The sequence below is a fragment of the Falco cherrug genome, chromosome 2 (genome assembly GCF_023634085.1).
Source record: "Falco cherrug isolate bFalChe1 chromosome 2, bFalChe1.pri, whole genome shotgun sequence".
NCBI lineage: Eukaryota > Metazoa > Chordata > Aves > Falconiformes > Falconidae > Falco > Falco cherrug.
The window spans coordinates 57,317,510-57,340,900 of NC_073698.1; the positions used below are offsets into that span (position 1 = coordinate 57,317,510).

Genomic DNA, 23,391 nt, shown 5'->3' on the forward strand with positions numbered 1-23,391 from the left:
GAATTGGACAAGTATCCCAAACCTGAGGTCACCAGCACACCAAACTCTCAAAAGCCACTCACCTGCTTGTTCTTGTCACAGTCCTTAGTATATTTTGCAAAAGTGTCTTCTGAGACAAAAATAGACTGATAGGGCCCACCCAATGAAAATGGAGAATACACTCTACATTTTAAACTCTGATTAGATATTCAGAATACCAAATAATAATTACATTACATATTTCCTTTCCTTAAATTTTGTTGACTATCTTTACTGGTATAGATACTTCAAAATACTTTCTTTAGTAAGCCTGACTTCTCTCTAGGTTGAACTTAAATTAAAATTTATTCTTTACATCTCTGTGTTGTTTCTTTTTTTTTTGAACAGTCATCTGTCTCTGTTTCTGAGAACATCAGGAAGTTTTCTCCACTAATGCTTACGCATCCAATATATGGAATAGAAATCTGGCCAACTGTGTTCAAGAAAGATGAAGCAAACTAGTAATAAAGATTATTTAAGATGACTACAGCAATTTGCTAGCTTCAGCTAGTAAAATAAAAGCTAACAACAAATATCAAGCTACTGTATTCTCAAGGGAAAGCTTGATACATATTATAAGAATGTTTAACACAAGATATACAATACACTACACTAAGAAAGAGACTGGACCCAATCATTTCTTTCTGGTGTTTGCAGCATCTTATTCCCTAATACACTAAGAAAGCAGGTAGTCCACCTTTTCTTTGCAGTACCAGCCTTGAAACATGTTTTAAAGCAAGGCCATAAATCTGCCTGACAGATATTAAAATGAAATTGCTGCATGAAACATATGATGGGGTTTGTTTCAGTTTTTATCATTATTGAGCTCTATAAGTTTGTTAGTTTTAACTCTATGTATCAAACATTCAAAAGACTTCGAGCATAAAAACATAGGGGTCTCTCAGAGTAAGGAGCACACAAATAGCAACAATATTTACTTTATCCTGCAAAATAAAACAATGTAAAACTTAACAGCTCAAGACAAGGTAAGTAAGACTGAATACTCATCTATAACCATGGATTAAAGTTTGTAGAAAGGTAATAAATGTATTGCAGTACATACCTTTTTCTAAATCCCCTGAGGGACTAGAAAATGTCAACCCTTACTATTCACTTAAGCCTTTTAGTCAGTATTACAGCTGTAGTTCCATCTGCATCTGACCCCTCTCTGATTTCAGAAGGCACCTTCCACAGGTAAATGCACACAGCCCTTCCCACCTACCTCCAGTTACACAAATTGGCACTATTTTTAGGTAAGACTCTGAATTAGAGTTACTGTTGAAAACAGTGGATGATGAAGACAGATCCAGCTAAATTTAGATACCTTTCTTCAGGAATCAACTGATGTTACTTGACAAACACAGCTTTGTTAAAAATATTTTAAAAGAGCCAGAACTCATTTTTTAGCAAGAAAAGGTATTTTTAGTACCTACATACAGCATTTTGATAATGCTTACTTTGTGCAGACACCAGCTATTCCAAGAATTATAGCTCATCCTGAAAGAGTCCGTTATAGCCATAGAACAAGTAACTCAGTACTAAGAGCTTCTCAGATTTTCCCCTGTCCCTTCAACGGCTCCAGCTCCTAACAGTTCCAGAACAAGTATGCTTCTGAGAAGTGTCTTACTGTAAGTCATTTCATCTTCAGAAGTCTTAAACTCAGTCGAAATGTTACATACATATTTTGCCTCAGCATGATAATATTTCTTATAGCTGCATGAAATTTCCTAAATATTCGGATTTTTTGTGCCTACAAAATTTACATTTAATTGCAATAGTAATTTACAAGCAAACATGCCAGCTGTATCACTACTTTTTATTTCAACAGAAATGCCTGGGTCGGAGAGAACAAGGTAAGACAAATAAATCCCTTCATGCTCTCAAAAATAGAAAAAAGTTGTAAGAGATGCATCTTCCTTTTTCTACCATTTCAATTACCTCTTGGATTTAAAAAGCCAAGATACCTGAAATATGATACAATTACCCAAAAGATAAATTCCCTATAAACTAGCTATTAATTCTCCAGCTGAGAATTAGACATAGCAGAAAATAACTACAAAAAATAAAATTTAAGAATATAATTTTAATTACAGAGTTCCACAGTCATATAACACAATTACACAACTACAATTTACATAATCCATGGTCTTTTAAAATCATCATTTATCCTTTCAACTCTTTTCCTGGTTTGCTCAGTCTTGCTCCTGAAACTTTCATCAACAACAGCTTGGGGCCACATGTCTGAATTTACAATATAAAAGCTACAGACCAAGTAAAGTCAGTAACACTACATTTTTAAGCAAGTAAAGTATGGAAATGTAGTTAAGGAACAAACACATAACTGCATCTGTATCCCAGTGTGAAGCTAAGCAATAGCAATCTATCACAATTATGGCATCTTTATAGCTGTAGTCCTAGATTCAAGGCGATTTTTAATTCCCCATGGTTCTCCCTCCCCCTTGTCACAGAAACATTACTCAACTTTGTGGCTGTTTTGGGTGTTTTTTTAAGTCTTTATCATACATCTGAAGTATCTGAACAGATATAATTAATGTTGTAATTAATCTTGCTATCACCTTTAACTAACTGTTGCTGGAAATCTTTTTAGCTTCTTTATTTAAAATCTGCATACATTGCTTAACAAGAAAATGCACAGAAATGTTTTGGGTGATACAGTTTTAATGAATTACTTAATACATATTCTACGTTAGAGCCAGTAACCTATATATACTTACTTTACACCTGTGATGGGTTGACCCTGGCTGGACGCCAGGTGCCCGTCTCTCTATCACTCCCCTCCTTAGGCGGACAGAGGACAGAAAATATAATGAAAGGCTCATGGGTCGAGATAAGGACAGGGAGAGTTCATTCAGCAATTACTGTCACAGGCAAAACAGACTCAGCTTGGGAAATTAGTTTAATTTATTAGCAATCAAATCAGAGTGGGGTAGTGGGAACTAAAAACCACCTTCCACTCCACCCCTCCCTTCATCCCAGCCTCAGCTACACTCCTGATTTCTCTACTTTCTCCCTGCCCAGTGGTGCAGGGGCACAGGGAACGGGGGCTGCGGTCAGTCCATCACACGATGGCTCTGCCGCTCCTTCCTCCTCATTCTCTTCCCCTGCTCCAGCGTGGGGTTCCTCCCAGGGGAGACAGTCCTCCATGAACTTCTCCGACCTGAGTCCTTCCCACAGGCTGCAGTTCTGGGTCCCTTCCACGGGGTGCAGCCCTTCAGGGACAGGCTGCTCCAGCGTGGGTCCCCCACAGGGTCACAAACCCGCTCCAGTGTGGGCTCCTCTCTTCACAGGTCCTGCCAGGAGCCTGCTCCAGCACAGGCTTCCCACAGGGTTACAGCCTCCTTCAGGCACATCCACCTGCTCTAGCGTGGGGTCTTCCAGGGGCTGCAGGTGGGTATCTGCTCCACCACAGACCTCCATGGGCTGCAGGGGCACAGCCTGCCTCGCCAGGGTCTTCCCCACGGGCTGCAGGGAAACCTCTGCTCCAGTGCCTGGAGCCCCTCCTGCCTCCTTCTGTGCTGGCCTGGGTGTCTGCAGAGTTACTTCCCTAACACATTCTCACTTCCTCGCTGGCACTGGCTCCATTGGACAAAGGGGAAGCCTCTAGCAGCTTCTCACAGCAGCCCACCGCTACCAAAACCTTACCACACAAACCCAGTACAGTGCCTTGCAACAACAGCACAAAGCAGAGTGCTACTATCAATTGACTTTGGCATCACCAGAGCAACTTGCCTCCTTCTTCCCTTCCTTTCTATCTCCAGCATGCTTCACGTTCCCTAACACCTACTGTCACTCTCCTTTTTAAAGCTGCCCAAATTCTTTTTTTGCTTGTACTTCTTACATTCTTCTGCACATATTCCCCCCTTTTCCTCTCAAAACAGAACACCAAAAGCACTAAATTTTCTTCCACAGCCTAGATTAGTAATTACATATTACACATAATCAAATTTTCAAGAAGATACTACACATATACTAACAACATTCAGTGCTTTATTTTAAGCTCTGAAATAAGACCAGTTTTCTTCTTTTAAGCATCAGTCACAACACAGCATTGAATTTTCTTCCAAATACACTGAAGCCACAGTGAGTCATCAATCCAGATTTAGGATGATTCTTTATATAAACATAGATGAGCACATTAATAAGGGCACATGGAACATTTCCTTTTCCACAGTAGGAACACAAGGTTTTCCTCTGATGCCATAACACTGAGGAAAGGAACAGCTCTGGAATCTAAAAGAAGTTCTGTTATACAAAGGCAGAGTTTCTATAAATCCTTTCCAAACTAGTTTGCTCTTCTTGTGGTCTGACTTCTGATTTTAATTCTGATATCACACAAAAACCCTACATTTGCAGCTTTACCTCTAATGAAATATTCTCCATTAAGTCATTGTTATACTGTGAAACTATTCATAAAATAGGTGCAGTTACAGCAGGTAAAGAACTTCTAATATGTAAAAATCAAGGACTATACCCCCGCAAAAAAGTCATCCACCAAAAAACTCCTCTAGAGTCTCAGAAGTACATTTTAACCGAAATCAGAGAAGACATATACAGAAAAAAATAATCAAGACTAAAATGTTTGTTTATAAATCCTTATGAAGTTAATGAAGCATCTGAATAAACAGGGAAAGGCCTATCTTTACAGATGCTTTGGTTTTGGGGTCTTTTTTTATCATTAAGAAATACACATTTCTTAGCACTGTGATATTATATAGGATAGACTGACCTAAAGCAATCAGGCCACAGTACATACTGATGAGAATGTTTCTAAATCACTTTTCTTGAAGGAAGAAGTTGCAGAGGGAAACATAACACAGAGCTGTGAAAGAGGCCTAGGACTGAGAAGTAAGAGCACCAAGTGACTTGTACAGTAATTTAGAATTTAACTAAAAGTCTTAATCAAGGAAGTCAAATAATGCAATTTGAAAACAGTAGTACAACAGTGAGCACATCTGTTTCTACATGAAACAAAATCCCTCCACCTATTTCGAAAAATTCCCCCACCTTAAACTTATTGTGGGAAAGATTATTTCCCATCTTAAATTTATGGTACACAATCAGCTGCAGAACAGACAGCATTTATAAATACGTATAAAAGGCTTGTTTAGTCCTGGAGATAAACTATCTCCAAATTCCACTTAGAATCTACATTTAAAAGCACTCTAACTTATGTCAAGAATCACAAGATAGAAATTACACACTTGATTGAAATAATACAACAGATTAGATAAAGTAAGACCTATCCTAACTTGGTCTATTTACTAAAAGTTTTACCATCACTAGATTAGTAGAAAAACCTACTGTATTGAAAAACAGAAACAGAAGAGCTTGGACAGAAACTCAACTAATCTGAAAAGAACAAACTAGTTCCAAAACTGACATGAATTGCACAATAGAATGTGTGATACTTTGTTTAATAAAAATTTCAGTTTAACTGGTATATACACCAAAGTAATGCAGGCCAGAAGAAGAGAGTTATATTTCAATACTTGCATAAATTTAGTGTTAATATTCATACTGATCCTCCAGCTTAAGAAACCAGATTAAAAGGACCTTGAGATACACAATGTATGCAACAGGATAACCTCTCTAATTTGCATTCATCCATACAGGTTATTACCACTCCTCGTGAAATTTGTCTTCTGTTAAATTACATATAAAAACACCCAGGGAAGTTTGACAGCTGTAGCAAAAAGAAGCTCCTCAAATACTTGCACATTGATTCTTAGATGCCCAACTTAAAAAAAAAAAAAGAAAAAAAAAAGCAGAGATCATGGAACTTGTTTTCTATATCTACTCTAAGCAACCTTGCCCACTGATTCCCTGCTTTGGAAGGAAAAATGGATTATTATTTTTTTTTTTTCCAAGATTTCTTCACGCTTGTGCTTTTAACTATGCGTCTGAAGCCCATGCCGCTCCACCAGGTGGCAGAATCACATAATGCCAAAGATGTTCTCTCGCCACCCCACCACCCCCCCCCGCAAAGCAGGTCCGGTCCCAAAAGCAGCTGTGCAATCCACCGCAAAGAGAAGCACAAAACCATCTGTTTTAAATGAATCCAAGTACATTTATCACTCTGACACCCTTCATAATAACAGGAAGAAATAATTAACCAAAGAGGAATACACCTTAAGGAATATGATTGCTTGTATATCTGAATTCTTCAAAATGCTTTCCTTTCTTCACAATCACCCAGTCTACCTTCAGGCACCATTTCATTCATTCACCATCTCCTTTCAACACCAAATCACAACAGTTTTGTTATACAGGACAAAGAACAGGCACACCCTGGCACTTGAGGTCTCATTATTTAACAACTCACATGGACATCTGTGAGCTTACATGCAGAGATAAAATAGAGATCGATCAGAAAAAAAAAAAAATTGTACGATACTATAAAGGATGCACTGAGGCAGTGACAGAAAGTGGCGTTTATGGATTTGTTGTTCCTGCTCCTCTTAGACAAGCTCAAACCTTTCCACAACGCTAAAGGTTGCCAACTGTCTCAAATATGAAAAACATGTCTCAAGAAGTATCAAGACCTCAAAAATATTTTAAATGCCCTTTCCCTGGAGTTCACCCTTTCATAGAAAAAGAATACATATAAAAGAATATTATTTTAGGCTTTAGAGAGAAGGCACCTCTCAGTTACTGTATTGCCATTAGATCCTTGAAACTCATCAAGATTTGCAAATTTTCCAATTGTCAGTTGACTATTCAATTCCTAGACCCACAGATGAGAACAGATGCCATTTGCCAAAAGTGAGCTCTTTAACAGTACAAGGTGGCTATTACTGTTACTCAGCAAATGCAAGGCTTTGACAAGAAATACATACAGCTCTACCTCATGGCCTCGATTCTTGTATTATCTTGACTAGTTGTAACTACCTATACACATTACTGGTTCAATTTAAATCTAATCAGAACTAGATCCAGTGTCTCTATATGTTAACAGTGCAGAATGAATAGCAAAACACTATCTACTTTCATTCTATTCTTTCCAGTACACAATCCTGGGACAGAGAAGGTAAGCAATGCACACTCAAACTCCAAACTGCCTATCCAGATGCCAGCTGGATTGCTCAATGTCATATAACAACTCTTCTGACAGACACAAGGGATGTGACAAAGAATAGAATTACTGATCACAAAAGAAAGTTATTTACACTGCAGTTTCTCCAAAATCTGAATGCCATAGTCACGTAATTCTGTTAGTCTAACCAGTAAATAATCAAGCCCTTTCCACTGCCAATGAACAAACCAACCCTACCACTCCACACCTAGGGTCCTATGACTGTTTTACAGCTATCAAAAAATGCTACAGTGTTTTTACCAGCTTTCGGAACTGTCCTCGCAGAAGACAACATCAGGGGGAAAAGAAGCATCTTTCAGTGCCAATTCACACCACCGTTCTAAAACAATATAGTTTGTTCTCAAAAGCAATCTCAGTAAGTGCTACTATTTTTTCTTCCATATCTGATGAACAAAAGATTCTCCAGCCACATTACAAGGAATAAATTATGCCACCATCATTCCAACACTTCCTAGAAAGCATATTGAGTTCCACCATGCTGTTGATCCTTCACTGGAACTTTTGTTTGACAATCTATTCATCTGCTAATGTCCTTCCATATACTTCCACCTACTGCTACAACACAAGCTTGTACAGATGGGTGTATCATTCCATCAAGGGGGAAACTACATGTCTACGTCATTACGGTCTTCATTAAGTAAAAACAAACTGTAGTATTTCCTAAAGACACTTGTTTCAGAGCACAGGAAAGTCAGATGCGATGAAAAGACAACTGTTGGCTTTGAAGAACAAGAGAAACTATTTCAGGAGAGAACACTGCTAAGGATACCCAGGTTGCCTTAGCCACTGATGATATCCTCTGGCTAAATTGTCCTCTCCCTCCCCCTTCCTCATCCTGTCACAACTAAATGCCCATGTGTTAGAGCAGAGTCTTCAAGTACTGTCCAGTGTGCTTTGAAAGGTGAAAAATAACTGAAACACCAACAGCTGCAGTGAATTAGCCATCTTTAAACTTGGAAATTAATATCTCGCTTTGCGGTTTTGTAATATAAGAGGAGCAAATGCAGATGTTATGAAATAAGGTTAAGATAAACTATTAATCAAGAAAGCATGAGCAAAAATCTAGCCATGCTGAAGATCATCTGGTATACACTGAAGAAAACAGTTAAAATTGATTTTGCGTCTTAAATGGATGATTGAATTCTACTATCAAATTGAAAGGCTCCAAAGAGAAAGAATACTGCTTTGAATATCAGCTTCCTCCAGGAATATCAGCTCCCCCAGGGAAATTTGACAAAGCAATAACTATATTTACTTTAAAAGGAATTAATGAATTCCAGAGCCTCCAAACAACGTAACACTTCCCACCTGTAGCTAGGCCTCTCATTTTATCAGAATTATGTCCATGAACAGATATTTATTTTTAGACGAGAAAGCAGTCTAGCAATTCTCAGCCCTGTTTCTACTCTTCCTTGCTGAATTCCTGGAGAAGTAGGCATAAAACCAAATTTATTAAAAAAACCACTCAATAAAACAAATAAAACCATCTCCACTTTCACTGACACTAAAAGGCTGATCCAATGAAGGGAACAAGAGACACCTTTGTTCCCTTCTCATCCGCTCACAGGAGAGGGCAACCCATTAATAAAAAGAAACTGTATCTGTGATTTAACTTGTCTTACACGAACAGAACGAACCTGCTAAGATTTACACAAGCTGTAGTGTGCTACTGCTCATCTTGGCACACTCAAGTAATACCTTGTAGAGATTTTAAAAAGTATTAGAATAATTCTAAGAAAAAGATTTCCAGTTTTCTGAAAAGTTTCCTTCTTTGAATTTGAATATTTGTTTGCCTCTTTGAACATCAGAAACAGCAGTATAGAAAGAACACACTGGGAAAGACTATGTATCAAGAAAAAAATTCCAAATTCCTACAGTTGAACAACATACAACATATGAAGCATAGAAGATTATGAAAGAAAATTTTCCAATGAAACTAAGGAAGCTGACTATTGTAAAAGCAATCTCAGCATTTGGGGGGAAAACAAACAAACAACAACAACAAAATCCAAACCCATAAAAATCAACAACCACCACCACACATTTGAATACCCTCAAGCAAAAGCCAAGCTAATTTAATCTACCAACATAGCCAGGACCTGTAAACATTATAAGTCTGGAGGATCTGCAAGTTGTTCATAATAGCCTCAGATAAACCTCTTCCAAAGCTACGTGTAGAAATAGGTGGGATACTATTTCACAGGACGATCCACTGCTTTACTACCTCAAAATATTTAAGTCACAATCTACAGAACCTTTATTTGTATATGGTAGAGTCCAATAAGAAGGCTAGCCAGATGGCAGTTATTAGAAGTACTCTACACAGACAGAAAACTTATTTAGGTTTAAACTAATAGCTAAATAATACACTCTTCATTATAAATAGAAAAAAACAAGGCAAAACTTCACAGGACTTAATAATAGATACAGCTTAAATGGTCTGACTGCCAACTATGCACTCCAAATCCACACATCGAGGGGAAGAAAAAAAAAATCTGTTCATCTAACTCCTATTTACTAATAGTCTACTACACACCCAAATACTCCCATTTTTTAAAAAAGCAACCAAAACTAAACAAAAACCCTCACCAACTTCAACAAACAAAACAAGAAAGTTCCTCCTTATGATTACAGACATATTCTTAGTGGGTTTCATGTATGTTTACTGGCACAAAAACAAGAAAAGCAAGATCTACAGCTGAGTATTTGTACAAATGACCTGAAGGTAAGTAGGGAAGGGGTGGAAATAACCCGAAAAAGTCTGCTTTTATGAAAAAAAAATTAAAATAAATAAATAAGCCAACATGGGGGTTTTTTTTGTTTAAACCTCTGATGTCAAGGTAAGCTGCTGTTTATTTTAAGTTGCCCTTTCTACTAAACAATTACTCCATAGGCATTTGGAAGACAAACAGCTGCGCTACATCTAGGCAGCATCACTAACAAGCAAAAAAAAAAACCACCATCCTAAGGATGTATTTCACTCCAGGAGAATGAAATGTAATCATTTGTTTCTACAGAACTTCTCTGGGTTCATGCTTGCTACAAATTTAATTTAAACATCCCAAGATTTAGGTGGAAATCACCTGGATATAAGGAATCATTCAGAGATCTATTTTTTTAAAAAAAAAAGCTTTGTAAAACTGTGGAGCAAGCAAGGTTGGGGTGGGGTTTTTTGCCCTGACCTTAACTTTCAGAATCATGAACTGACAAAAGCTCAAGTTTGAACCTCACCCAAAATATGAGAAACAAAATAAGGGAAGGAGTTATGTCTGAGTACAAATCCAGGAAGTATAAAATGTCTTCTTCCCTTACACTGGGGATACATTCTTAAGCAAATGGACAAGGATTACTGACAGCAATGGACATCTCCGTGAATCTTAAGGGGGCTGCAACCAGATGACGAGGCCTCCCAGAGTTCTCAAAAAATTTTCATAAAGGAGCCACAAGCAGAAACCTTTACGAGATGGTAATGCTGTACTAAAGAATATTACCATGGTGGGGTGTAGGACTGATATGAAGTATTTTGTCTGGGGAGCATTTCTGAGGCGCTTACCTCCTTTGAAGTCTCTTGGCGTCAGGATGAATGCTAGCTGTCCTCGGGCTGCCATCCCTTTGAGGGGAGGGAGATACAGATGAGCCCAAAGGTTCTCTTCTAAACACAAGTCCTTACTGCAAGCTGGCCAAAAGGTCCCTGCAATCAAAGAAATCATTGTGGTTTTGCATGTGGCGCATTTATGTCCTTTAATCAAGGTTTGTCAGCCATCTAACATGTTCAACCACAAAAAAAAAAAAAAATGCATCTGCTGTGCAGCCAATGCAGAACAGAGACTAAGGAAAGAAGAATTGTTCATTTCAGTTTGGATACTATGAACTCCATGCGTGATTTTTCAGACCAAGCAGAACCACCTCAGTATATAGTATTTTATGCATGTATATATGTATTAAAAAAAAAAAAAAGCTATTTGCTTTTGGAATCATTTTTCCAACACTCTGAAACTCCCAGTTTCTTCCGATCTCAAGAAAAAATGCCACATTCAATGTATTCTACAATCTAATGCAGCAGTTATTTTTCAACAATTAGTAAATCTCACAACAGTATAAAATTAATCCTTAAATGCATTCTTTTTGCTATAAGCTAGTTGAAACAGAACTTGCAGAGCCACTCACTAGGAAAAAGAACAATGGAAGTTCTGTCACAGTACTGATAAAAGATTCCTTCTGCAGACCATTTAGCAGACTTTTGTGTTTGCATGCCAACATGCTAAAGCCACAAGCTCTATGTTTTCCTTTAGTGTGAGTCATCTCTAACAGTGTCCATATTCACAGCCTCTTTGGCACATCTCCTCGGCACGTGTCCATCTACCATAGCAGTGAACCTCCACAGCCCAGCTGTCACAAGCCTAGGCATGTCATATGAAGCACATGATTTCCCACAGCTTCAAACTAATAGGCAATCTTGGTTTATAACTCTTTTACCAATTACAGTATTACAGTAGAAGCAAATAGACACTTACTTCTTGTATTGACTGCAAAATCAGTTCCTAGCTGGTAAGCACAAGAAACTTACACAATAACTGAAGCACTATAGACATTTCACTTCCTAAAGGAGGGGGTAACCACTACTTTAGAACATTAAGTGTACACAAGCCCATGCTCTTCCTCTTCCCACTTGCCTACAGCCATTTTCCCTTTTCTCACTTCAAAAAAGTGTAAAAAATGATGACACTTACAACCACTATCCTTTTAACTGTTAAATTTTTTTATTACCTAGAGGGGCTGACAATAGCCATCAGACTATTGTCATCCCGCCCTTCCCTGTCCACCAGGCAAACTACTTCAAAACCATGCCTATTGAGTCTTTAGCTTACAGAGGAGAAAAAAAAAAACTAACTGCAATCTGTGGCAGATCTTTTCCCAGGAAGTCCATTTAAAGAGGCACATGAAGATTAGTGAGTGACTTAAGTGGTTCTATGACAATCCTTACTTGGTCTATTCACCTCTTACAGATAGGCACCAAGAAGGCAAGAAACACAAAAATGTAACCCAAAATCAAAGCTCCATATAGAACTGAACTTTACTGATAGATAGATCAAATGGTTATCAAGAAACTGTAAAACAAAGTCCCAAAATGGGAAATTGGAAGCACAAGTAAATCAGCATTAGTTTACAGAATTCATTTGTCCAGATAAACTGCAATACAACAAAAGCAGAACTAACAAATTACCCTTGCATCCAATGAATACTGAGACCAGTAATTTTTTTTCCCCAACAAAATGTTACCCTACTTGCACTTACATATCTTAAACCTGTTTCACTGGAGTAGTTCACATGAGTAACGCTCAGGGGTGTTATGAATTACTGTCCTCTCTAGACCAGAAACAAACTCCCAGCAGAAAATATGAGGCACAAGAACTCCTTCAACTCCATTGCCCAAAAAACCAATTGCTCTAATGCTTACATCTGTTCCTGTTTACTCATTACATCAAATTAAACTCAAAATGAAAGGTACAATTCAAATTCACTTACTTGCACAAACATCAAACCACTCATCTGTATAGTTTTTTCACCACTTCTGTATAGAGTTTCCAAGATCTTTCACATCCTCGTTTTGCAGCCTGTAAATCTTCACTCCTCTCTTCACCTTTTGCATTCACATTGCTATTAAATACCACTGCCTCCTTTATATAATATTCATAGGCCAATCCTTCAAAACTCTTAACTACTAATGAAGTTGTATTTATCAGGCCTAAATCACCCAGGTTCTTCAACTCAGATTTCTGCCAAGCTCATCACTCCAATCCCTGCAAAACACGTAATTTTTCTGCAAACCCCTTAGTATTTTCTACTTTTTCTCTTACAGTTCTTCCCTGACCTCTAATTACTGCTAAAATCACCTTCTATTCACATCCATCATTTCCATTCTGCCTTTCTCCCCATGTTTTTGTTTTCCTCTTATAAATTGCCATTTCAAGGAACCGTTGAAGAATGCAGAAAGGAAGAAAGCCTCAGAACCTCCAAATGATTATTTTTATCCCAGCTGCTATACAAGTACTTACAAATTTAGTAGTATAATGAAAAAAAAAACCCCAAACAAAACAGAAATAACCTTAAGAACTTGGTTGACAACAGTGGTTCCTGAATACAAGAACTGCAATGTTTTAGAACTAACACAGTCCATAAACCTACTCACTGTGGAACTTTCCTGTTCAAGTTCACTGGTTTTGAGTCTAACCAACTTTCTCCAAATAACAATTTCTGGAAGTTCAACATTCAACCATTTTAGTAAGTTTAGTAACATGCCATAAGATAATATTCCCTTGTATGTGTAAAGAATGTGAGTTTTCTGCTTTTATGCAACTATCACCATACAGACCATAAAAAGACCTAGAAGACTTAATTTGACCCAAATAACTGTATAAACACTGAAGTATACTGAAGTAAAAGGAAGTTAACTGAGCAATAGAAACTACCTGATGTTCACATTAAAGATATGACACAAACATAGCAACCATATAAGATCGCAGGATTATGAGAGGTGCATAAAAAAAAGAAGTTTTGAATAGAAATGGCAAATGTTTTAGAGGCTCACGAGATCACCAGATCAATAGAATGGCAGCCACCTGACAGTGCCATTTGTCACACTAACTGAAAAGCCTTGTGCCAGGAAGCCTATTTAGGCAACAAGATGGGGAACCAGCTGACAAAACTATTCCACCTAAACCTGGGCACAAATACATACACATACACACACGCGCGCGCTTTTTTCAGTGTTGCTGCTGTTGGCTGATCGAAGAAGTTTCATAAACAATGATTTGGCAGTATGCTCCTGTAAAGCTTTAGACCAATCTGAACCATCAGTGTACAGTCAACCCCAGCCAAAAAAAGGAAAAGAAAAAAAAAAAAAAAATGGCATTTAGTCCCTGGCCTACCTACTGGGTGAGTTGAACCAGCTGAACCACCTCACTGAAAGTTTCAATAGCCCCTGCTGTTAGGGTGAGGAAGCAGCCAGTTGCAAGGCAGAGTTGGACTTCCTCTTCCAGCAGCAGTGAAAAAAAGCTTGCACTTAGATGCCATACCAATACCCCCCCTTTTCAGTTAGCTCAGGAGCATGCAGCAACAAGTGTAACAGTTAACATACAGGATACAGGAGGACATTTGACAAACAGTATCACATAGTTAGAAAGCAATGCTGTCATCCTGACCTATATGGACAAACTAAATAAAAGGTTTCACCTTACAGCTAAACTAGAAGCAAGCTGTTACCAAAATTCAGGGTCCTTCCCTCTCTGTCCCCTCTCCTCCCAGTTTCAGAGACATCCAACCCCACCTTTTTTTTTTTTTTTTTTTTTTTTTAACAGACCTAGTAATTTTGCAGTCACAGGTCTGCACGGGCTAATTTCTATAGGCTTGGGCTTTGCACTTTCTGCTCTTTCCAAGAGCCATGTTATTTTTGGAAGGGACATGAGAAGGCATTGGGTAAACGTCTCCCAGCTGAACCAAGTCATTATGCAGTCAATAGATCCGATACAAGGAAAATGGCAGGAACATGAAAGCAGGATGGGGAACAAGGTACCGTTGCTGCCTGTTTCACCAGCAGCTATCTCTAAGATCTGCCTAAAGGCTGGTACCAAGACATGAAATTGCACACAGAGTAGTTCATACCATACAGAAGCCAGCAATCAGAGCAGTACAGAGGCAGCTTTTATGGCCATCAAAACAACCACAACACAAACACATTACTTCCAAGAACTTCCATTTTACATTGAGCTTTCTAAATTCTAATTTACAACAAGATCAGAATATCATGACACAGTTAAGTACTTAAAACACCGGGCAATACAAAATATAGTTATTTCAAATTCTCAGTTTTCTTTGAGCTATACTAGTGATGCTTCCCAACCTTGATACACTTGTACAATAAGAATTATTCAGAATTATAAAAAATTAACAGTGCAGAACTGATTACACTGATGAACCAGAAAATTCTTGAAGTCACCACTGCTTACTAGGTACATTCTTCCACAGACTCAGGAAAATAGGACAATATGATACAGGTTCCAGAAAGTGGTAATAATCCCTTGGACTGCTAAAGGAACGTAGTGGAATTAAAAGTTTCTGAAGTCACAATTCAAAGTAGTATCTTTGAATAAAGACAATGCAAACAAGGGATTCTTCTCATTAAGAGCACAGCAAATGACTACAGGAAAAGACAGAAGTATTAAAGACTATGTGCAACAGAGGTTCAGGTTGCAAAGTAACAATCTCTGAAATAAGAAAGGACCGAACTATTTTAAACATGAAAACATGGCCTCACAGCAAAACCACCTGAGCTACAGGTAGAGTTCAGCTCTTTTGCACCCCTTTGTATGTTAAGTAGTGTCCTGGTTTCAGCTGGGATGGAGTTAATTTTAGGAGTTAGTGTGGTGCTGTGTTTTGGCTTTGATGTAATTTTTCAGTTCCTCAGGCCTTGTTAGTGAAAAGACTGGAGGGGCACAAGGAACTGGGAGGGGTCACAGCCAGGTCAGCTGAACCCAACTAGCCAGAGGTAGTCCGTGCCATGGGATGCCATACTTGGCATATATATCTGGGGGGTTGGCTGGGGTGGGCAGGTCATTGCTCAAGGGCCAGCTGGGCATCAGTCAGCAGGTGGTGAGCCAGTTGCATTGTGCACCACATGTTTCTTTCTTCTTCATTATAATTGTTATTATTTTTACATTTTTATTCTATTTCAATTATTAAATTGTTCTTATCTCAACCCTCAAGTTTTACATTCCAGCTCTCCTCCCCATCCCTCTGGGTGAGGGGGGAGTGAGCAAGTGGCTGCGTGGTGCTTAATTACTAGCTAGGGTTAAACCACAACAAGCAGGAAAAACTCTGCTTTGTTCTCCCACCCTGACAAGCACTATGTAACACCTGCCACAGGCTGCCTGCTATATCAAATGAGGATGGAATGCACCAAGCCCCTTAACTTCTCACTGACCCACTGCATACATTTAAGGTCACATCAGTTCAGAGATGTTCATATACATTAAAGTAAACCTATTAAATCTGTAAAGCAAAAGGACATTGACTTAAAACTTATTAAAGTCACATCTAAACACCCACATTCACAGTTACATTATCTAGATAGACTGCCGTGACAAGAATATTCAACATGACCACATTAATGTCCTTGAGTTTCCTAAAGCATGTAAGCTTAAGCTTCTTTAAATTCAGCAAATAATGATTTAAAAAGTAATTGCAAGTGACATAACATCCACCTCATATAAACTTTTCCAAGATTTAAGCTATCTAAATGTGTCTCTTTACCAGATGAAACTTGCTTAGCTTGACTACTCAGTAATTGTAGCTTGTCGTATTTTGGCGCAGCAGATTAGAAAGCACTGAACTATCACCATGTAAATATGGAAAAGCTTTCATATATACACTTCCAAACCTTCTCATAGTTAAACAAAATCAAGCCTGAACTTCAGTATTTCTCTGGAATACCACCTTTCCAAGCCTCAAACTGTTCCTGAAGCTCTTTATTGAATGCATTACAGTTTTTCAGCCACGCTGAACTGGCCATAGTATTCAAAGAATACCCTCACTGATGCCAAAGCCCTAACCAATCTAAGATTTGTTCTGACTCAGCCACAGCATTACTTTCCAACCTCATGTTCATTAGATTACTTAAAATTAACTATAGATTACTTTGAGAATCACTGCTTTTCAAAATTAAATCTTTATTTTCAGACATCATTGCCTGAACTCATTGTTGTACAGTTAACCAAACTTCATAGAAGTGGCATGGGTTTCTTCATGAGGGTATATTTTGTCATTCATAAAGTTTAACCAAAAGCTATATTCAGGTTTTTTGCAGTCTATATAAACACCAGCTTGACTTACAGCAGCAGGTATATTACATCCTAGACATGAGATAAAAACCCATACAGGTATAAACACTAAAACGAAGACTATCAGCAGCTATCCTTTATGAACCTTACCAGCATCCATTTTCTTATATACTTTTTTTTTTTTTTAAGAATTCTTAAAATACCTTTATAGACTGGGAAGTTGTCTGGGTAAAAGAAAGGGGGAGGAAATAAACCAGAAGTTTGATTCACATTGGGTCATGAAGTTGAAACAGTTCATGAGAGGATATTTCGAAAGCTACAAAGTGTGCTAGAAAAATACATCTGAAGTATGAAGAAACATGAGCTTAGAAACAGTAATATTTTTTTAAAACACATACTCTTAAGACTAGCTCAATATCACCTGTACTTTAGTTATATTGGATATTGAAATTACTTAGTGATCATTTGCTCTACCATTATATTCATATGTATAGAAGTTTAAGATGGGAAACTTAAAAACTTTTTGATGTATACATACATATATAAACACATTGTTCTCAGCTTTTGTCTGTATACATATATTAACCTCAGCTTTGAGTGGCATACATATATGCAAAAAAAGCCAAGATTCTTTATTCTTCATATGTATGACACATGAAACTCTATTCTTCAACCATTTAAAGACAAATTAATTTCCTCATGTATTTCTGAACAGTAATACAAGATCAAAAATACAAAAAATGTTATGAAGTTACAACAAAGCAGTAATTAAATTTATTAGCTAAACTGAAGAAACATTATCAGAGAGGCATCTGACTCTTGGAGATAAAACAGATTGCAACCAACCCATCCCCAAAAGGGGAAAACAAACAACTTCAGAACCAAATCTGACTAAGCTATTGAAAAATTAGTAAAGAACATGCAAAAAGCAGAGCTGGCAGGCTCCAAGGCAGAAAAACTTTTAGAATAAGCAGCACAGCAACATTTTTAAAAAGTTACAGTATGGCATAACTCAGACAGCAAACACCAACTTCAGACAATTTTATAAGAAAAGTAATAAATAAAATAAATCTAACAAGATACAAAGAATCCCCATTCTGTTACAAAGGAGGCAATGGATTATGTTATCTAAAATCTAAAGAAATAAACAGACCCGAAGAAGTTTCAAGAATTAATTTTGTAAAGATCTAAAAAGAACTATTAATTCTTCTATGCATGGAGCATTTAATCAGATCATAGATGGAACAGATGAATCCTTTGGAAGACAGCAAGGATAGATACAATGAGCAGAGCAGAGAGAGGCAATAGGGTTCACTGTGTATTTTTGTTAAGCCTACTGCATTAAGGAACATTCATACAGGTTTTTAACAGACCATGGCAGATAAGGAACAGCAATCCCCCTAGATATATGCACCCATACAAACCATGTTGCTGTAACATGCTTTAAGAGCAGCATTCTAGTTACTATCTCCTACAGTAGACAAAAGCCCTTTCTCCCAATATAATGAGAACACAAAAACTTCGTATCTAAAAATGTGGCTTTAGAAAGGAGCATCTGCATTTCTGTTTATATAAAGATCTTTGGGTTTCTGAAAAAAAGATGTTCCACAAATTAATTTATGTTCAGGGTGACAACCTAAACTGGTATCCACTTCACTACTGCTTATTACTTTGTTTGAATGAACTCTGGCCACAGCAATTACACACAAACCTCCAACAAAAGATGTGAAGAACAAAGTCTAGAGGGTCCAGAGGGAATGGAAGACTTGCTCTATGCAAGCAATAAGCTGCTTTTTATTTAAGACTCACTGTGTTAAAGCACTAACACTAACAGCTATGGCTTAGTCTCTGGTTATGAAAAAAAATATTGCTATAAAGCAAGCATTTCCGAAAAGATTAAGTTAGGATATACGAAAAATTTTAGAGTAAGAAAATTTAACAAGGCTTTTGGGTATATCACCCTACTCTAAAAAGTAGTTAGAAATTAATTTTTTTTTAATGTAAATTTCTAGGACAAAGTAGCTCTCATTAACCCATTAAATGCTCATACTCATTTCAAGTTGCACTTCCACGCATATCATGCTGTAGACACCAAGAGCTTGACAAGCTTTTCTCACAAACACCAGCTGAAGACAGTAAGAGGCCTCAGGCAAGTAGAGCAGTATTATATAAGCCTTCTAAAATTTCAAGCAACAGGCCCCCTAACACAATCACATGTATAATCAAGTAGCTTAACTGAAGCAGGTGTGGAATAACTGAGAAATCCTTGTATTTTTCTTCAGTCTCTAAGATAGATGATTTAGGTGTTAAAAAAAAAAAAATACAAAGAAATCAACCAACCTCAAAACATTCCGACTACCTAGAGAACCTTCAAAAATATAAAAGTCTTCATGGCAATGCTCATTAACCACTTTTGCTGAAATACAGAAAGCCTCTTAAAATCTGTCAAATATTTTAAAGGATGTCAGAGCAGGTATTCTGCAATTACATAGACTTGTTCTAGAAAGGGTCATAAAGAATTAATTATCAGGTCTGCAGTGTCACAAATGAGATATAACAAGTTTCAAGATACTAGAAAAGAAAAATTTCTAACAAAATAAATACCAAAAAGTTCTCATAAAAGATATTACTCCTACTTAACAACTGACATGGGAGTACTTAAGAAAAAAGTTATTACACAATAAAAGACACCTCTTCAGCTCACAAAAGGATATGCAAGAAACCCAGGGAAACAAAGACTGATCTAGAGTCAGAAGGAAAAAAGTGAGACAGACTGTAATTGGAATTTCTATTTGTCTAACAAAAATAATTTAAAGAAAATCAGTTTGAGAGTTCTCTATAAAGAGTACTTATATCCAAGATCCACCAGACACATGGGTCAGCACACACTGCTTCACAGGCTTTAGAGAATAATAATTGCTGCAGTGGCTGGCAATATAACCGAAGATCCCATCATTTTCCTACTTGCTTACTTCAAAGAAGTTCATTCTGTGAGAAAACATTAATATATTTATTTAATTAGTGCTAAACTGTCCAATCATGGAAGAAATAATGTCTCCTAATCACTCTAAACATGGGAAATCAGTGTGTTGAATGGATTATCACACCGTCAGAATTAAGAGTTAAAAGACAGTCAGACCTTTAGAACTACATATGGCAGTCCTGGCTTGCAAATGCAACAAGGATCTGCAACAAATAAACCTAGATTCCTAGCCAAGAATATTAATGAATTCATTTAAACATTAATATGGATCTTTTTAAGAGTGTATGTATATATGATGACACGTTATTATTATCCAATAACAAGACCCAACTCTTACTTGAGAAAGCTAAAAGAACTGCAAAATATTTCCTTTGCAAAGATTCCACCACTTTAGCATCACCTAATAACCACCATATATTTCTAACAGCATAAAGAAATGAGCTTTTTGTTTTGAAGACCAAAAATTCTGTAGTACCAAGTGTCTTACAAAACAACATACATTCCAAGGAACTGAAGTAATGAATAAACATGAATAGCTGTACATTCTACCAGCTGTATTAAGAGCTACACTTTCCTCTAAAAGTAACCAGGAAGTCATACATAGGCACTGTTAGGGCAGTATCTTAGAAAACTGATGCAAGTTGGAAAATCCACACGCTACTGCACTTGACAGAAGGGATGCAGAAGGCACAACTATTTTCAGAGGGTCCTCCTCACAGCAATAAACACAAATATCACTAATGACAGTTCCATCCAGCCAAACCCAGCCAGGCTACTGAGCCCTACTGCCTCCTCTCTCCTTCAATTAGTAAAAGCAACAGTTGCAACACTATCTCAATAAAATGTTGACATTCACCCAGTTCGAATTCCGACACTGGATTATCTTTTTCAGCCACATTGCTATTACCCATTTTAAAAACTATTAAGTGGCATTCCCATCAAACTTCTACTTTTCTTGTATTCTGCTTCACTTATCCTTTTAAGATTTTACTGCTCCTCCTCTAAAATGAACAAATTTGAAGCAGAGAGACAGTCCAGGAGAGAAATGTCACTTTCGCCTTTTCGCCATACTTAACTTACCAAACCTAGACCAAGAAATTTCAAAAGTAGTAATAAAAGCCATAATTAAAATTTATAATAAAAATCTATAATAAAAAATATTACTGCGCTTAGTTATGCGCCTCTTGATGCTTCTGGGATCTAAACTATACATAACTTCAAAGTCCAGCACTGGTGACAGGTTTTCAGGTCTGAAACCATTCACAAAGCATTCAGTGGTAACATGCCCAAGCAAACTGGTTCATAGCACAAGGAAGAAAGGAAAAACTGTCTGTTAATTCAGTAATTTATCTCCTGGATTCAGAAAAAGTCCTTTTTCCCTTGGAAACTAATTGGCAGTCTCAGAAATCCAGAGATAAAATGAGGTTCCCCTTTCAGAACCTCCATGTCTTTGCTGATAAATAGAATGCTTCCACAAAAGGAAAAGATGCCTGAAAATTAATTTTAAAGTATCTTCTGCCTACTTGTAACTTCAAACCCTATCAAGAGGACATCTCTTACTAGATTGCCATCTTACTGTCATAAAAGAGCTATTCAGATGGGGACAAAGTCTGACCAAAAAAAATAAATACCAAAAGCTTCCAGAAATTTTCACTGCCTTTTGGAGGTAATAAATCACTGTGTCCATCCAATTAAAAAATTCAGACAAAACCAGCTGTAATTGGCACACTTAGAACTGAACTCTGAAATTAACTAGCAGAGGGAGGGAAGGGAAACAGATTCACAAGGCAGTTAATAGAAACCCCTTCCTATAGCTTCATTTACAGCTAATGTGCTGTTTGCTAATGTGCAAATAAATTAGCTTTTAGATTTTAATTTTTAAATCACTCGGATCAAGCCTAGGTTCGGTCTCCTTTGACACACAACCTAAGCTTTGCTGCTAATCAGACCTCAACAAAAACTTTCAAGCTTCACACAACAGCTGATACTACATTGGTTTTAATGTTTCAACAACTCAAATGCAGACTTAAGTCATGTTTTCTGAATTTAAACAACAGTTAAGAGTTACATTCTCCTAATGTTAAGGGAATCTAAACATATTACTTAGAGCTTAACAAATCAATGTTATTTAAATTCTTTTTGTACAGAAATAGCAAGACACATGCATACTTTTTTTTTCTACTAAGTTCTGTCACACTTCAAAATACAGTAACTCATTATTTCTTTAGAGTTGAAAGGACAAAAATATATTTTTCTTCAACTGAGGTCTGACTGAAACCTTGCCAACAAAAAGAGGCACAATTGCATAACTTGGAAAAAAATTATTTACAAAATCAAATCACCACCACCTGTAAGCACCTTACCTTTAAATAGGATCCATAATACTTAGTTACATATGGACTGTCACACTGACTCAGCACTGTGATTTCTTGTTGGATGTCTTCTATTTCATCTTCTGCTTCTTCTAGGTCAATAATTTTTATAGCCACCACTTTTTGAGTCCGATTGTCAATTCCTTTAAAAACTTCACCAAAAGAGCCCTTACCAATTTTCTCCAGTTTGGTAAACAGTTCTTCTGGATCTGCCTTCAGGGTCTGTTAAAAATAAGAGAAAAGTTCATTAGTATTTGTAACATTGAAATGAAATGTCATATATTTGAAGGCAACAAACACTTCAAATTCTACACATTTGTACCTATCCAGCTATACTTTTTCTATCTCCATTATTAACATATCCTTACCACATCCCTTACAGACACACACTGCAACATTTATGCTTTCCTGTACGTAAAGTACAAATTTAACACCATCCCTGTAACAGAGTTTTATCCTATCTGGCACCAGAAAGTGCTGCTACCTCGATTCCTTTTTCTTTGTCAATAAACTGCACACTGAGACTGAAAGATCCTTGCAAAGATTTGGCTTCTATTAAAACCAAAATAGATCAAATACCACTACCAATAGAAGTAAACTTCTGTCCACCCTTTTCTCTCAAAATTGGTCCATTTTCAGAACCCAGGGTCCTACCCTGTTCAATTTTTATTTTTTACATCTCTCATCCTCTTAAGGATTTTGTTCCCATTCTTCAGTGCACAGACTACCATTTCGTTTGTTTCATGCGGCAAACAATCCTCTTCAATTTCCTTCTAAGGATCACCTCCATGAACTGCCATGCTTCCTCCTTATCCCCGACCCTAAGGTTTTCTGGAGCTGGATCTCTTTATCCAACTGAGAGAAGCATAAAAAGAAAAACTCATTCACTCCTAAAAAACATCCTGTTCCCATCTATCTTGATTTGAACAGTCACATGAAAACTGCAAGTGCTCACCTGAACAAGCAAACACAAGACCTACATGGACCACCCTACCTATTAGTTTTTCTTCCACTGTCAAGTATTCAGCTAGCTACTAGTGCTGTTAGGCTTCTCACTTTCACTGCACA

The 23,391-nt window shown here is 37.2% G+C and overlaps 1 protein-coding gene across 5 annotated transcripts in view; it reads right to left on the bottom strand.

The window, feature by feature from the left end:
* The window catches only part of STK24 (serine/threonine kinase 24), a 61,996-nt gene that overhangs the window by 21,669 nt on the left and 16,936 nt on the right, over positions 1 to 23,391 (bottom strand). Inside the window, exons 2-3 of one of the 5 annotated variants that reach the window (XM_055703288.1) lie at positions 22,497 to 22,545; positions 10,686 to 10,823 (exon numbers count right to left, since the gene is read on the bottom strand). Coding sequence is in view for 2 of the 5 variants with exons in the window: in XM_055703286.1 (XP_055559261.1) it covers positions 22,315 to 22,545 (231 nt within the window). In the remaining 3 variants the exon portion in view is untranslated. Of the gene's footprint in view, positions 1 to 3,393; positions 3,510 to 10,685; positions 10,824 to 22,314; positions 22,546 to 23,391 lie in introns of those variants that run through there. The other 4 variants (XM_027812238.2, XM_055703290.1, XM_055703286.1 and 1 more) reach the window with 4 other exon arrangements.